The sequence below is a fragment of the Camelus ferus genome, chromosome 31 (genome assembly GCF_009834535.1).
Source record: "Camelus ferus isolate YT-003-E chromosome 31, BCGSAC_Cfer_1.0, whole genome shotgun sequence".
NCBI lineage: Eukaryota > Metazoa > Chordata > Mammalia > Artiodactyla > Camelidae > Camelus > Camelus ferus.
The window spans coordinates 3,254,925-3,271,369 of NC_045726.1; the positions used below are offsets into that span (position 1 = coordinate 3,254,925).

The 16,445-nt window shown below is 41.8% G+C and overlaps 1 protein-coding gene across 1 annotated transcript in view; it reads left to right on the plus strand.

The window, feature by feature from the left end:
• LOC102513960 (rho GTPase-activating protein 20-like) overlaps nucleotides 1-16,445 on the plus strand; it is a 43,427-nt gene that overhangs the window by 21,976 nt on the left and 5,006 nt on the right. The window contains 5 exon segments of the mRNA XM_032471098.1: nucleotides 1,302-1,490; nucleotides 7,840-8,018; nucleotides 9,399-9,560; nucleotides 12,878-12,987; nucleotides 15,621-15,810. Of these exon segments, the coding sequence (XP_032326989.1) occupies nucleotides 1,302-1,490; nucleotides 7,840-8,018; nucleotides 9,399-9,560; nucleotides 12,878-12,987; nucleotides 15,621-15,810 (830 nt within the window).

Consider the following 16,445-nt stretch of genomic DNA (forward strand, 5'->3'; position numbering starts at 1 on the left):
TGAAAAGTCAAATAAGTACTTAAAATAGTTATTTTAATAAAATATATTAATTTAATTAAAACTATGTAGATAGTAACTGTCAGGCTTAAAACAACATGAAGCTTCATTTCTAACTCACTAAAAAAAAAAATAGGATATGGGACATGGTTGTTACTTAGCAGCAATTCTCCATTGTATATTTTACTGCACCTTGCAAATTTCAGTTGTGGATTAGCTACTGGCTATTTTGGTAAATCAATTTTGTTTTACTGCTGTCGTAGAAGTCTTTTTTTATTTTTCTGCCTTAGTCCCTGAAAGTTGCTGTAGTACTTAATATCAATGAAACATTGACACTATATGCCTATGCAAGATGAAAAGGAAAAGTTCACTGAATTAGATTCAGTGATAAGTCTGGAATGGAAGAGACCTTACTCTCTGTACTTAAAAAGTAAACAAATCTACAGCACAGTGGTACTTAAGAATTGAGAAAATGAAATTACTCAGTGTACTAAAGATCAAAAACTTATATTGCAGTCAGATGTCCAGGGTTTAGTTTTTCTAGCTTGAAAATTCCTTTTTGAATCTTGTTCTTGTGTCTCTCATACCCTACAGTCTTCCTTCTAACTGTTGCCTGTGAATAACGGCCTCAGAGTGGTGTGGTGGGAGGGAAGCATAAGTCAGACAAGCCAGCCCTTGAGTAACTCTAATTGTGTCTATAACTAATAAAGAGTATAAAATGTCTTCTTTCAGGTAGATATCTTGTATTGAATAATAGTAATAATAGTGATCTTTGAAATATATAGTTATTTGCCCTTTGTATTTAAATACTATCAACCACTAAATTTTACTTATTTGATCCTTATAATACTGAGTGATGGGTAGGATAAATATTTTAAATCATGGATTTAAGGCTGAGAGAGGTCAAGGATTTGCTGAAGATTTACAGAGGTAGGTAGTGTCAAAGGAGAAACTAGAATGCCTTTCAGTATTCTCAGATGTGAACATAGGGAAAGTCAACATGATGCAACTCTCAAACTAACCTGTGCATTCCCAGACAAGATATTCTTTAAAGACTTTTTTCTCTTTGTTTCTCCTCTCTACCCACCCACCCCAAAAAAAAACTACTTTGGTGGGGCCACCTGCATTACACAGTGGTCTCCAACTGTAAGAGTGTGCATGGCGATCGCTCAGTCAACAAAAGGATTCTTTATACCAAAAGTCCCAGGAGCAAATTGCAGGACACTCCAGTCTGTAGCACACATGCTTATACTGACACAGTGCCAGTCAGCCTAAAGTCTACATTTAGATTTTCCTCTGTGTAGGACATGAATTCCCCTACAGGATTACAATGAGTCACCTTCAAGACACGGCACTCCTGATGCAGGGGTTGAAGGACTCCCCCACACCTTCCAACCTCCAAGAGCCCTTCCTCATGGAACAACTGCCCAAAGAGAAGCAGTGCCAATTTATTCTGAAGCCCAGCCGGCTGGCTGTGGCCCAACAACTGGGTGGTGAGTTTTCTCCCTCTTTCATGAGAGCCTTTTTTTAGCAAAATTTTTCACTCCTGAAAACAAAGTTTTCAAAGTTCTTTGCCTTTATACAGGCAAAGACCCAAACTTCCAGCCAGATGAGGTATTTTTTTTTCTTTTGAGTTTTCTAAGTGTTTTGAAAGGAAAGATGGAGCTTTAGAAGATGGGTTTATAAATCAGCGGTGGGGGTGACTGACGGGTAATCAGCAGCTGGTTGTGGTACAGCCTGTTCTTTCTTTCTTAACTGTCCTTCCCCCTTTAGCCTTATGCCCACTGCAGAGTCAAAGGCACCAGGCATGCCTTCTTTGTACTGTAATACATTGCATTGTGTGTTCCCCCTAAATGATCACATTATTAAAAGAAGGCCATCAGTGATGGGTGTCAGGAGATGCTGGTGCCCTACCTGGATCCTGGTACTGATAATCATGTGAAGATGAAGGTAATTTCCACGGAAATCTCTCCTTAGTCTGCTAAGCTAATCTGAATTCCCTGGGAACATAGCCATCTGTTACCCTCCCCATAATAAAGACTCCAGAGTGATAAAAATTGGTGTTCAACGTAGGAGGGCCATCATTAATTACCCTAACCCGTATTTCAGCTTTACACCCTCAGTCTGAAAGTAAGATTGTATAGAAATGAAAGCAAATGTGTCAGACCAAAAAGTGTGAGGTGGGGGTGGGGGGATAGCAGAAAATTGATGCTGAATTTTTGGAGCTGCTTTTGTAAACCTGAACAAACTGGGATGCCCCATGGACAGTGGCCACTGTTTTATGCTCATCCCCCGACACATGCATGTCCAGCCCTGTCTCTTTCGGTTGATGACCTAGCCTCAAACTTTATACTTTATTGAAATCACTGGTCAGGACTCCTTCATCTTGCCAACACCAGCTATAAAAACTGACCCAGCATTTGCACCAGTCCTCCTCTCTCCCACAGAGTTAAAGTGAGTTTTTGAACTCTAAGGCTGTTTACTCACATCTTTGGGGGGTTATGGAGATATTACAGTTTTCCATCCCCTGAAACATGAGCTCCATGAAGGCAGAGAGTTGAGTCTGTTTTGTTCACTGCTATGCTTTCAGCACCTGAAACAGCATCTGCATATATAAATTGAACTCAATAAATATTTGTTGAATGAATGATTTTATTGACAGGTCTGTTGCTGGTACTCATTGAAGACACAAAGGGAATGTCGCCTTTATAACTAAGCTGAGGAAAATGGTGTTTTACTCTTCAATCTTTCAATGCATGTTGTTCAAAATGATTTCTCTGGGTCTCTTGTCAGTAAAATAAATTTATTTTAACTGATTTGACCAAAACAATCAGGGGTGAAGAATCCTAAGAGTTTTACCCAACTTTCTCAACAGCTTGCTTAATTAAACTGTAGGCATCCTCTGTGTGTGAGTCCTCTGTTTCTCTCTGTTGGAAGTTAGGATGATATTGGTTGCAGCTGTAAGACAATTCACACTAAGGGAATGGAGTGACTACAGACCCATGGTGGCAACCTACCTGTGAAACTGAAAGTTTAACAAGTGAATCAGTTTTGTATTTTTTTAATACACAAGATTTGGATGAACAGCTGCTTTGGAAACCACTGACTTAGACCAGGGCTCAACAGACTTTTTCTGTAAAGGGCCAGATAGTAAAATTTGCAGATCAAGAGACAGAATTGATGGTATCACACAGGTACTTAAATAACAAGAGGAAAAACAAATTTTCACAAATTTTTTATCGATGACATTCGATACATAGTAATAGAGTACAATTTTGTGTAGTACAGATCTGCTAATGAGAGGAATTGGATTATTTTGGTGGAATAACATTTGGCTTAATTGAAGTATGAAGTTAGTATTCCAATTATCACCATTGAATGGAAAGTGTTCTGATCTGTAGTGAGGTTTTATGTATTTCATCATCTTTGAAAATATCTTTTCACATAAGTAGGTACTGCCAAATACTGACATACCATGCTACAAGCGTACAATTTTAATCGAGCATATTTCTCTCTTCAGAGACATTTGTAGAATTTTGTTAGATCCTTCTTTTGATGTTTGCCTTTTGGCATGTCATTTCATTGCAGATTAATCACTTCCAATTGAAAGTTAGGTAGAAGTGAAAGGCTTTTGAAACATGAAATTCCCCTTTACACAGGTCAATTGCACAGTTAAAGGATTTTCAAATATAGAAATATCCTTTGCACTTACATTGAGGCAGGTAAATACTGCTAGACATGTAGTTTGAGCTCAGAAAATATAACTGCTGCAGTTTTTTTTATGGGAATGGAGATCTTGCTTCTTGTTTTCACTTTAGAAGGCGAGAAAAGTGTGAAAGTAGCTTGACATTACTTGTTCACTAAATGTCATTAAATGTCAAAGTAGTGTTTTTGTTTCCTTTAGATAAGTATGCAGCAGTGGAATTGCTGTGTCATATGGTTGTACTGTTTTTGCTTTTTGGAGAAACCCCCATGCTGTTTACCATGGCAGCTGCCCCAAGTTGCATTCCCACCAACAGTGCGTGAGGGTCCCCTTTCCCCACATCCTCACCAACACTTGTCATTTGTGTCCTGTTGATAATAGCCGTTCTCACAGGTGTGAGTTTCTATCTCATTGTGGTTTTGATTTGCATTTCCCTGAGAATTAGTGATGTTGAGCATCTTTTCATGTGCCTGGTTGCCATCTTTATATGTTTCTTGGAAAAAGTCTCTTCAAATCCTCTGCCTATTTTTAATTGGGTTTTTGTTTTTGGTTTTTTTTTTTTTTTTTTTGCTGTTGAGTTATGTGAGTTCTTTATATATTTTAGACGTTAATCTCTTATCAGATATGTGATTTGCAAATACTTTCTCCCATCAACTTATTGAAGTAGGTTGATTTTTCATTTTGTTGACGGGTTCCTTTGCTGTGCAGAAGCTTTTTAGTTTAATGTACTCCTTCATTTTTCCTTTTGTTGCTTTTCATTTTTGGTTGTCAAATGCAAAAAAAAAAAAATCATTGCTAAAACCAGTGTCAAGTAATTTACCCCCATGTTTCCTTCTAGGAGTTTTATGATTTCAGGTCTTATATTCACATCTGATCCATTTTGAATTAATTTTTGTGTATGGTGTGGTCCAGTTTCATTTTTCACTTACTGCTCTCCAATTTTTACACTAGAAAAAATCATAATAAAATTTATATGGAATCACAAAAGACCTAGAATTGCCAAAGCATTACTGAAGAAGAAGGAGGAGGCTGGAGGAATAAACCTCCCAGACTTCAGACAACACTACAGAGCTACAGTAATCAAAACAGCATGGTATTGGTACAAGAACAGACATCTGGATAAGTGGAACAGAATAGAGAGCCCAGAAATGAACCCACATCACTTTTGAAGAGACTGCCCTATCCCCATTGTATATTCTGGGGGGTATCCCAGCAGCCCTGCCCCTCAGGCCAGTGCCTTAAAATTAGGAAATGAGTCTCTTTAACATAAAGTCAGTGATTTGGAAAGAACTGCTTCTGCCCTGGGCCCTGGGGTGGGTAGTGTGCACACAAGTGCTTTAAGAAGCATTCCCCAGTCCACCACGGCCCACAGATCTCCTGGGCGTGAGCTCTCTTGGCCTTCAAAGCGAGATGTTTTAGGGGCTTGTCTCTCAGGTGCCAAACCTTAAAAGTTGGGGGGTATGAACCTTTCACTCCTTCTGGAGAAGGTCCAGGTTTTGAGGAGATTTTAAGTTCCCTCCCAACTGTGGGTTGTTGCACAAGGGGTGGGGTTTGTGGTGAGATTGTCTCAGCCTTTTCTAGCCACTTGCCTCTCATTTGCCCAATGTGACAGTCTCTCTGCCAGTTTTTAGGGTTTTTTTCCAGAGAAAACTGTCGCATAGGTAGCTGTAGATACGGTGTGTGCATGGGAGGAGGTGAGTTCAGGATCTTCCTATGTTACCATCTTGCTAAAATCTCTCATTAAAGGGTTTTTTGTTGTGATTATTCTTTAACAATCTATGAGGACAAACTTCTGAGAATTATACTTTTTAATATTCAGCTTCCTAATTGAAGCATGGAGAAACGCCGGCTTGGACCTTGTCGGGGCTGTCTGGGCTGCTAGGCCTTCCTGAACTCCACCGGCCCTGCATTTATATCTCCCTTACAGTTTTTATAGCAATTGCATGTCTTTCCACCAGTCTTTGACATTTGGAAAGTAAGAGCTGTGCATTAAAGCTCTGCAAGAAAGTAAACTTTAATGAGTTTTTTTCCTCTCAGTCCCAGAGGGAACATGAGCTCTAAAATTGAATGTTGTACATAGTAAAAGACATGGCTGCAGCTGAAAGTATTTATAATAAAGCTCAGGACTCAATTTCTGCTTTATCCTGTCTGCACTCATAGGATAGCTGGGTATATAACTTTATGATAGAGCATTCTTCCTAAGAAGTGTATGAAAGCTAAAAAAAAAAAAAAATCAAATCTGATAGTTTTAGAAATAATGAAACCAGATTAAATGTGAGGAAACTAGACTGAATACAACTACTCATCATATGTAAACATACATACTCAACAAACATTTGCAAAGATTGGCATTGCTGGCACACAGGAACCCCCTCCTGAATTTAAGAATGGGCTCAGCTTCCTATCCTGTTCTTTAAGATGGTGCGAGTTGGGGGTGTCAGGACAGGAAGAAAGTACTTTAGTTAACCAGAGTCTGGTATTCCTTCCTGTCCACACACTTCCCGAAGGCTGTTAAACAAGTGGACAATGGATGTGGGGAGGAGGTCCTCTTTCTGGGGAGGAGATTGGTGTCTTGGCAGCTCTGTTTGAGGCTGCTGTGGACCTATGCCCTGGGCAAAGTAACACTTTTCAAACATTATCCTACTTAATTCTCTCAGTGAGGCTGTGAGCTGTAGCTGGTGTTCTCATGTTAAAGTGAAGAAGCAGGATAAGTCACTTGCACAAATAAATATCTGAAGTCTAGCTGGGCTCCTGACTCCTGAAACAAAGACCTTTGCACCTGGGTGTATGAGCATTTATGATGCACTTCCTGTATTCTGAGGAAGCCAGGGGTGGATGATGGTCTAGATGCTGTTCAGTAAAATGTTTCCTATTTGATTGTCTTCCCACGATGTGCCTTTTTTAGTATTTGGTTTAAGTTGGTTATGCTGAGGAAATAAACAGTATGAAACACTTGCTTGAAATGAGCACTGGGCACTGCCGACCGTCCCCCCCCCCCCCGCTCCCAGAATCGTCTCCTTTGGTGTCCCCTCCCCCTGGAATCATCTCCTTCATGTCCCCTCCCCAGAATCATCTCCTTCGTGTCCCCCCCTAGAATGTTCTCCTCAGTGTCCCCCCACCGGGATTGTCCCCTTCGTGCCCCGTGGTCAGAGAGAGCTGAGGGGTAAAGCACCATCTCTGGCAGCATGGTTGGCTGTCAGGGCCTCACAGCCAGAGCGTGATGACCAGTTTCATGCACTGTCCCTGGGGAAAAATGTAGTCAGACTCTATGTGGGCGCCACCTGGGGGCCCGTTCACCTCAAGAGCTGTTTCGCATCTGCCCCATGCAACGCAGGCTTCGGGGGTCAGCCAGAGGTTTGGGCAGAATTCATGCCCATTATTTGGGTTGGGGCTCCCACTAGTCTGTCTGCTCCTTCCTGGGGTTCCCCCTTCACCCTCCAGCTGCTGTGGTCACCTCCCTCTCCATTATAAACTTTACTGTGGCAAGGGCGAGTCTCACTCATGTTTTCATCCATCCATGCTGCCTTGAACATACTTTTTAAAGTCAGGAACCAAAAAATACATGAAAACTCTGCAGTTGGAAAGAAAGGGGGGAACATAGAGCATTAGCTTCCTGCCTCTGTGCTCGACAGCAGAGTGGGGCATCAGGTAGCAGAGCCTTCTTGTTCTCAGAGAGCATCTTCATAGCGATGCCTCCTCCCCTTCCCCCAGGTCTCCTCCCTACCCTTTTCCTCCTCCTCCTCCTCTTCCTTCTCCCCTTCCCCCTCTCCTTCTCTCTCCTTTTCCTCCTCCTTCTTCCTTTCTTTTTCTCACTATTGAGTTGTGGTCTAATTTGATCTTCAGCTTTTTTGTTCACTTTGTCTCCTCTTTAAAATGGCCTGTGTGTTGGTATGAAATGCTTTGTACTGTAAGTTCAGTAAAGGGGGAGCCCTTCTTTCACCTTTGAAAATTTGGTGCCAGAATTCAAGCACATAGACCAGTGATGTCCCCAAAATGGGGGGGGGGGAGAATAACCCAAGCACTTAACATTTCCTTACCTTATAAAATGCTGAGCTGTGGTGCTGAGCATACTATAATCTTATAGAAATAAGATTAAGTGAATTAAATTAGTTTTGCTAATAATCTCACTTCTTCCTTAGATTCAGGTCAGAAGATGTTTAAAAGAAGAAGCTCTATCATTAACTGGGCCTTCTGGTGGGGCTCGAGCACCCACCTGGACAACCAGCCCATGTCACCAACATCTCTGAAGCCAGGACAGCTCTTCGGAGTGTCTTTGCCAGAAATTTGTGAGAACAACAATCTACCCAAACCTCTCTTGGTAAGTCTTGTTTTGGTCTGTAACACTTAACAGGAAAGGAGAGCTCTGGAGGGAAACTCTACCCCAAATGGAAAAATTGTGGACACTCATGGCTTTGGCTGAGAACCTTTATTATTACTTCAAAGAATACAAATCTTGACTAAGCTATTGCAGAATCATAAGGCAGATGTGATGGGGAGAGATGGTCTGGTCTGCTGGCGGCAGGAAAGAGCAGCACACACCTGCTCAGATCAACTAGAGTCTGTCTGCTCCGTGGACGGAGAATGCACTTTATCCCCACGTTCCTCTCACATCCTTTCTTGAACCCTGTGTTGTTCAGAACATGACTCTTTCAGTCACCTTAGTAGCAGGGACTAAACCTCATACTTTTTATTAGTGTTCTAAGTGTTTAGGCATGCAGATACATCCTCTGGCATTTAGTTACCTTTTGTATGTAGAACAGATCAGGTGAAAGCCACTGAGTGTGCATGGTCTTCAGTGAAGGTAGTAAATGAACCCTGTCAAGCAGCAGTTATTGAGTGTCTGGTACCCTCCAGGCCGTCCCGGATTACTGGCACTTCATGCTCTGCTGTGTGTCTGTGAGTACCAGATGCTAGTCTAGCCAATTTATCGCTGGTCCTTCACAACAGAGTTAGAGGGTAGTTGTCACCATCATCACCATCACCATCACCATCTCCATCATTCCTACTTTACAAATTAAAACCCCACTCCCCCCCAAAAAAACCCTCAAGTTTACTGAAAGTCACACACAGCAAGTCTGAGCCATAACTAGGTCTCAGGTCCTGTGGGTTGCATGTCTCCAACACCCACTCTCTTCCTCCTAGGCAAGTGTAGGACACGCAGCTGGAAAGGAAGCAAAATGAAAGACTGATCAGAATGGAATGGGACAGAGAAAGCTTCCTGGAGGTGATGATTTTGGAGGCTGATTTTAAAAGAAGTCAACACAGGGAATAGGATGAAGTGTAAAGTCACATGAAAAGAAAGACAAGCAAGTGGAGGATGAGTTTGGCAAGAACATTTCCATGTCTGGGGACAAGATTTCATGTTAGAGTAACAGTGGGCAAAGAATAGTGAGACAGGAGGGAGAAGAGGTAACAGGTACCTTGAAGTGACTACTGGATCACTGAAAAAGGACAGTCACATGAAAGCAAGTGTTGAAATGTAGCAAGAACAAATGGGAGAAAATAGATTTAGAGAGACACACACACACACACACAGTGACTTTAATCCACTGCACTGGCAGCCTGTCCAGCCCCAGCCCTTCAGTGCCTCCCGCCGGGCCGCCCCGGCCCCTGGCAGCTGGGGAGGTCAGCGGTGTGTTCTCCAGCTCCTTCTGCGTGAAGTGCCATTTTAATTTTTGTTTCCTTTGCTTCCCCATAGGATATGCTTTTCTTCCTTAATCAGAAAGGACCCCTCACAAAAGGGATCTTCAGACAGTCGGCCAACATGAAATCCTGCAGAGAGCTGAGAGAGAAACTGAATTCCGGAGTTGAAGTACAGCTAGACTGTGAATCGGCTTTCGTGATAGCCTCTGTCTTAAAGGTGGGGAACGCACGCCCTTCATCCCCCCCACAGTGGAGCTCTGGGGGAAGACAGCTGCTCTCCCTCATTATAACGCTAGTCCCATCTGCGAAGAACCATCATAGTTAGAGTCTCACAGCCAATTAGCTATTTGGTAAAAGTATTTGTAGCAGAAATTCTTGTGGCAAAGATGTCTATGGCAAATAAGTTTACTTACAGCAAAAAAAAAAAAAAAAAAAAACCTGGAACCCAGCCCCATGGTCACTTAACTCACATCCATAGTTGAGTTAGACTTCTTCTAAAATGTTTTCCTCGCCACATTCTTGAAAATGCCTCACATCTTTGCAAAACCTAAAGTCAAAATGAGCTTTCAGCAGAGCTCTTGACCACAGCAATGGCTTCTGCAGACCAGTGTCAGGCTGCCGTCTCTCAGCAGGCTTGGAGTGTGCCTGCACCAGGGGTAGGGACAGGGCCCCAGCCTGTATCCCAGGGCCTGGAGCATAAAACCCAAATTCAGGAAAACGTGGTGAAGAAGGCTCTTACATGTCCCTACTCCTAGTCAATTGCTCACAGAACCATACTTTATGAATTTAGGAACAATCAGATGTCTCTTGGTAAAAGGGCCATGTCTGCTCTTAAAACAATCCCTGCCATAGACTTTGACAACAAAGTATCACTCAGAAGAGCTGGAAAGCGGGAGCGGGGAGCATCTTGTCTATTTTACACAGGGTTTGCACTTGCCTTTCAGTCATGGAGCTCAGTAGAGATACGTGTGGTGCACTAGCTGAGTGAGATCCGTGTCAGAGACATGCATGCATGATGGATTTTTCTTTGCTTTTTTTTTTTTATCATATAATTAGGCTTTCTCCCATCTCTTAATTTAAGAAGTTAAAGGCTATGTTTTAGAAGATTTTCCTAACTCTGCTATTCTTCACAGCACTATACTCCTCAAAATTTTGAACTAAATTGTTGAGGCTGTTAACAAAGAAGTTCGGATATAAAAGAGTTAAGCTGCATTTCACATTGCAGAGAAAGTAATTGTACAAGAATAAGCAAAGGGTGAAAAATAATCCAAATGATTGGAAAGTCTGGTTAGATGGGTTCCAACTAATTAAAGCTTTGTGATCATGGAACTGTGCTTTACTCTCAACTTTTTCCCAAGTGGTTGCAGGAAAGGAAATACTTTTTGCAAAAGTTATTGAGCTTTTGTTTTGTTTTGTTTTGTTTCTTGTTTTTGAGACTATTTGGGAGTGGTACTTAAGTTTTCCCTTAATTTTTCACTTAGGCTGGTTTTGCTTAAATATAAGCTTCACTCTGAACTATAATTGGAATAAAATTGCTTGAGAAAGCATAACTCTGATCCATCAGACCTTTGAGGAAAAGTATGTTTTTTAATCCTGTAAGAGTCTCATCTCAGATTAATCTGGGAGCTCTGCTGATGGCTGGGGCTCTGCCTTTGGAGGGGAGGAGACTTTGAGTTGAGTGCTGGGTGCTGGCGATTGTAATTCAGAACCAGCTTTCACATCCTTCTCAGCTGTGATGGTTGTTATTTCATAACTTGTTATTCCAGCTGTGGAGAGTCCATTGCGATGTTACGACTTATCTTTCAAGTGTAGGTTTTAAGACTTAATGATGTTTTTCTTCAAGACAGATCATAAGTATGTTTTCCACTGAGGTTTAAAAAGAGAGCTATTGTCACTGCCCCACTTTGAAATAACAGATTTCATCTCTTCTGAATATGACTTGTCAAGTAGGTGCAGCACAAAAATTAGTTAGGAATTATGAAAATTCGATAGCTTCCCCCCCAAAAGAAGGTAACTTTTGTGATGATGCATCTGAATCATGAGTATCCAGGTACATCTCTCCTGGAAAATACAATAGAACAGAGAAAGACTTTAAATCAGTCACTTTCCTGCTTATTAACCACTCCAAAAAATTGTCTGATAATAGGTAACATGACCACGAAGAGGCTTTTAAATTATTTTAGAATCTCAGCTATAGTTAGCTGGCCTTCCCTTGTCCCTCGCTAATATTTGGCCATAGGACATACAGAAACATTTCAGTAATGACCCCCTGCTATGTCTGTGACTGTGCTTGGCATTGAGTGTATGCAGTGAAAGGCAAGGGTCTGGTCTGGTCCTGCCCTGAAGGAGCTCGTAGGCTCATGGGGGACATGCTCACCTCATCAGCTGACTGCAGCACCGAGGCCCAAGGCCTCCACATTAGTCACAGAAACATGATATGTATGTCACAAGTTGTGTCACCTTTGGTGAGGCACATATGTAAGGCTGCTATTTGATTTCCCAGCAAGAATTAAAATTACTCCATTGCACACCTGTCTCCATGTGATAAGCAGGAACTTGCAAGAGGGTGGTCAGCCATGGGTCCAGCGCTTAGACATGGAATTGGATTTTCTCTGCCTGAAGTTTCCTAAGGTGGAGATCAGACTTCGCAAGCTTGGCTTGTTAGGGCCGTGCCAAAAGCAACAGAGAGTGTTGGCCTAGAAAGGAAAGGAACATAGGACCAGGACCAAAGTGTGTTTACTTTTAAGCTTTTTTATAAACAAATGTCAAACAACAAACTCCCTTGGTCAGATCCTACGTGTGTCATAGTCTGGTTTCACCACACCCAGCCCCACAAGTGCTCTCAGCAGGAGTCTCAAAGGCCGGGAAGGATAATGTATCAGGGACATGTTATTTAATATACATTAGGGATGAGGGTGTTGCCCCAGGCTCCCAGAGCCAGCCATAGCCTGGAGTGCCTTCTCCCCTCCTATGAAGAATACAAGGAGAAATTCCAGACACCTCTGGATGGAATTAGTCACCAGTGCCACTGGAATCTAAAGTTCTAAATTACCAGGGACTTTGTTTTATTTACTACCCTGTTCCTGGCACCTCAAACAGTGCCTGGCACAGATGAGTAAATATGTGTAGAATGACTGGATGACTGACTACCACATTGTGACTCTCACAGATACCTTTGTGCATTTCTTTTAACTAGTGACTTGAGAGAGAGAGAAAAAAAAAAGATTAGGATGGTTTGCGAGACCCTGCCATGTTATACTAGTTTGCTAAGATATATACAAACGAGGTTTCAGCCCAAACAGGTTGTTCTTTATCTTTCCCACTGTAGTCCAAACCCCAATTTCCCCCTGGTTTTTTGTTAGAAAAAAATCAAAGCATATTTTTCTGTGTGTGCACATCATCGGAGGGCTGGCACAGAGCTCTGTGTATTCCAAAGAAGGGTGGACTGAACTTTCCAATCAAGTGTCTTCTTTCTAATTTCTCCAGTACAGATTATTAGAATAACAATTTAAATTTTTTTTCCCTCTGTATAAGGATTTTCTATGACATATTCCAGGAAGCGTATTTTCATCAGATCTCTATGATCATTGGGTCTGTGTAATGGATGAAGGAAACAATGAGGAGAAAATAAATGCAGTTCAAAGGTAATCATTCCAATTTGGTCATTTCTCAAAAATACTTTAAAAAAACATTTTATAAGCTTGTCTGTTAATGTAATAATAACTATCAAAGTCATATCCATAGGGGCCAGTTTAAAAATAGATTTAGCAACTGTCATTGTTATTATTGGCTTTTTTCCTATACTTATTAATATGGAATACTTGACCATTATACACCTTCTGTATATTCTAATCTGATAGGTACTGAAACCCATTAGACTAAAGCTAATACTGTAGACACAATCTACAATTTATGACCTTAATTTTGGTAAACATTTAACTAACCAGATGATTCCTTATATACTTCATTTAGCAGCCAAATTCATACAGAGAAAATTCCTTCCCCTCAAGGAACTCGCAGTCTAGTAGAAATAGACAGATAAAACCCAGAATTCCAGTGCGGTGCAGTCAGTGCTTTGACAGGGTATGAAGGATGTGAGGACAGTCCAGAGAGACAGTCAACTCATTGAAAAGTGTCAAGGGAAAAGGGAGTTGCAAAGCCTCAGCCTGATCACAGAGAATGCTTATCTGTCCTCATGGAAAGGGAAGTTGCTGGCAGAACCCAGCACCCCCATTCCTGGGTATTTCCCACATCATAAGAGAATAGGAAAGAAGTGTCCATTAATGAAAGGCAATACTTGCGTTTCTGTGAAACCCAAGAATCCCAGTATCATTTATTTGTAAACGCTTGTTTAATGCAGTGTTATCTTGAGCAACTTTCAAATGTAAATCATTACCTACACACAGCTACTGATGGTGTAAGTGTTGAAGACACCAGACTCAGAGCCATTTACAAAATGCTGTCTCTGCTTTCATGACAGCTTGGTGGGAACTGTTCAGAGACAGGGAACCTGAGATTCTGTATGTTGTTCGCTGTCTAAAACTTTGTATTCTAGAAGCTATTAAAGGATGATTTTAAAAGGCCAAAATTATGGCTCTCATATAAATATACACACATGAAAGAAATTTTATTTAAAACATGAATTAATAAAGAGAACTACTAAGATGTTACTGCCGCCAGTTCAGAGAAGGTGGTTAACTACCACAAGTTATAGAAGTTGAATCAGAAATGCTGAAATGAATTTATAAATAGATAAAAAAAAAAAACTGGCTTTTTCTGCTGGGGCATGAGGCAGTGCAAATAAATCACGTATCTCTTCACCAGAGAGAATTGTCAGGTCTATGGACAAGTATTATGTGTATTGCTGTCAATATTCTACAGTTTACAGAGGTGTAAAATAACTCAAAGGCTCAGGGACCCCACAGAATCTGACACCCCAAAAGAGCACACTAGGAAATGCCTTACTTTCCATTGAATACATTCAGTAATCTTTTGGCCCATTTTAATCTGTCATAATTTGTCCCTACAAAACCATACTCATTGTCAGTCTGTGGTGTTGAAGAAGCACCTCTCTGGTATTTATGCAACAAGAGTCAGATTACCTGATTTTCTTCCCCAGGTTGTGATACAGGAAAACGGGGCACAAGAGGAGGGCTGTGTCCCAGGTCTCACTTGAGTCCCTGGGATGCACCCCACCAAGTGAGGGTCATTGGCTTCATGCAGGAAAGAATTCAAGAGTGAGCCAAAGTTGAGTAAAAGTAGATTTGTTTAGAGAGATGTACACTCTGTAGACAGAGTGCAGGCCGTCTCAGAATGCAGGAGAAGGGCAGAGGGGAGCAGGGTTGGGTGTTTTGTTTAAAGAAGAAGCAGACACACAGTCCATAGACAGAGTGCTGGGCATCTCGGAAGGTGAGGGAGCAAGGAGGCCATGAGTGCAGTGTTGCAAGTTTTTATATGCTAACAAGTGAGAGAATTACTCCAACTGCTTTGAGGAAGGGGCGGGGATCCCCAGGAATTGGGGCACCACCCTCTCCTTGACTTCCATGGTCAGCCTCAGAGCTGTCATGGCACTTGTGGGTGTGCCGTTCACGGTGCTAGTACATTACAGTGTGTGTGAGGGAGCTCAGGGTCCACTGGAGGTCAGATCCCCTTCCATCCTGGTCCTCAAGGTCCATCAGAAGTTGACTTTTCCTCCACCTTGGTGCTAACTGCTGTGTCATTCCTTTAATGGCTGTGTCCTGCCCCCTTCCCTCCTGTCTCAGTTGCAGATTCTTGTTGGAAAAAAGCAACAACCATGAATATATGTGTGTATATATATATATGTATTCTGGATGGTAGTAAATGATGGTGAATGATAATTTAAAAATCCCTTATCAAGTACAAAATCGGAACAGTAGGAAATATACTGTTATAAGCTTGACTGACGTGTGAAAGTGGTGCCACTGAGATAAAGAGACATGGGACAGAACTGACCTTAGAAGCTGGTGGAGCAGAGTGTAAGCTCTCAGGATGGAACTGGGAGTCTTTGTGGCAGAGGCTTGAAAGGTTCTAATCCAGAGACAGAATATACAAAATAAATGAATAAACCCCATGAGTCTTACTCTCTCCCCTCTGTAAGACAGTCCTCGCTCCGCACGTACCATATGAGCTGAAACTCCTGCATATCTGAACTGTGTTTCTGTCTGCGTGGTTCCCCATGAAAAGTGAAGAAAGGTTGCCCTGTCTACAAGTTTTCCATGAAATGTCTTGCTTAAAGAGCGCTTTTGTCTGTCTTTAGGCTATTAGACCAGCTCCCAAGAGCCAACGTTATTCTGCTAAAGCATCTTTTTGGGTTATTGCACGAGACTGAAAAACACGCCTCATCGAGTCAGATGAATGCATTTAACTTAGCGGTGTGCATCACTCCAAGCGTCCTTTGGCCTCCTGCTTCCTCCAGCCCTGAACTAGAAAGTGAATTTACAAGAAAGGTAATGAAGTTTTTCATTTTTGTGCCCTGGGGGACTGAGTCCCCATTTTGAACCTAAAGTTTGGGGTATTAATTCTGAAAGACATGTTCTTAAGTACATCTTCTTATAAGTCTGAGATCATTGACGGTTCTGTCCTCTCCTGGTAGACTGCAGAAAGGTGATTTCTTAAGCAAAGAAAGTGATAGTAATTGAGTTACTTCTGTTTTCCCTTTAAGGAGGCAAAACAGCTATGACTGAAACCACAGAGGAATAAGACCAGTTGAAAAGATTTTAAAAAGAAACAAAATACTTTGAAATTGAACAGTTGCAGGTGGAAATCTCAGCCCTCCCCACTTGCCAGATGTACAATCTAGGTCAGAATTAGTTACACTGATCCACAGTTTCCTCATCTAACACAGTGGAGGTGGGGATGGTACCTTGCTCACTCAGTACTTACTTGAAATCACACTCCTGCAGTACCTGGTGGTTAGTGCAGGGATGGGGTACTGATTCCTTTTCCTCCCAATGTTCGGCCTGTTCCTTTGCCTCAGCTATTGGGGTAAGAAGACTATGGAAATGTTCCAGTTTATCTCAGTGGAGGCACAGCGCTCCCCAGTGAGCTCTTCTCCAAGCATCTCCAGTTCTGGCTCCTCAGG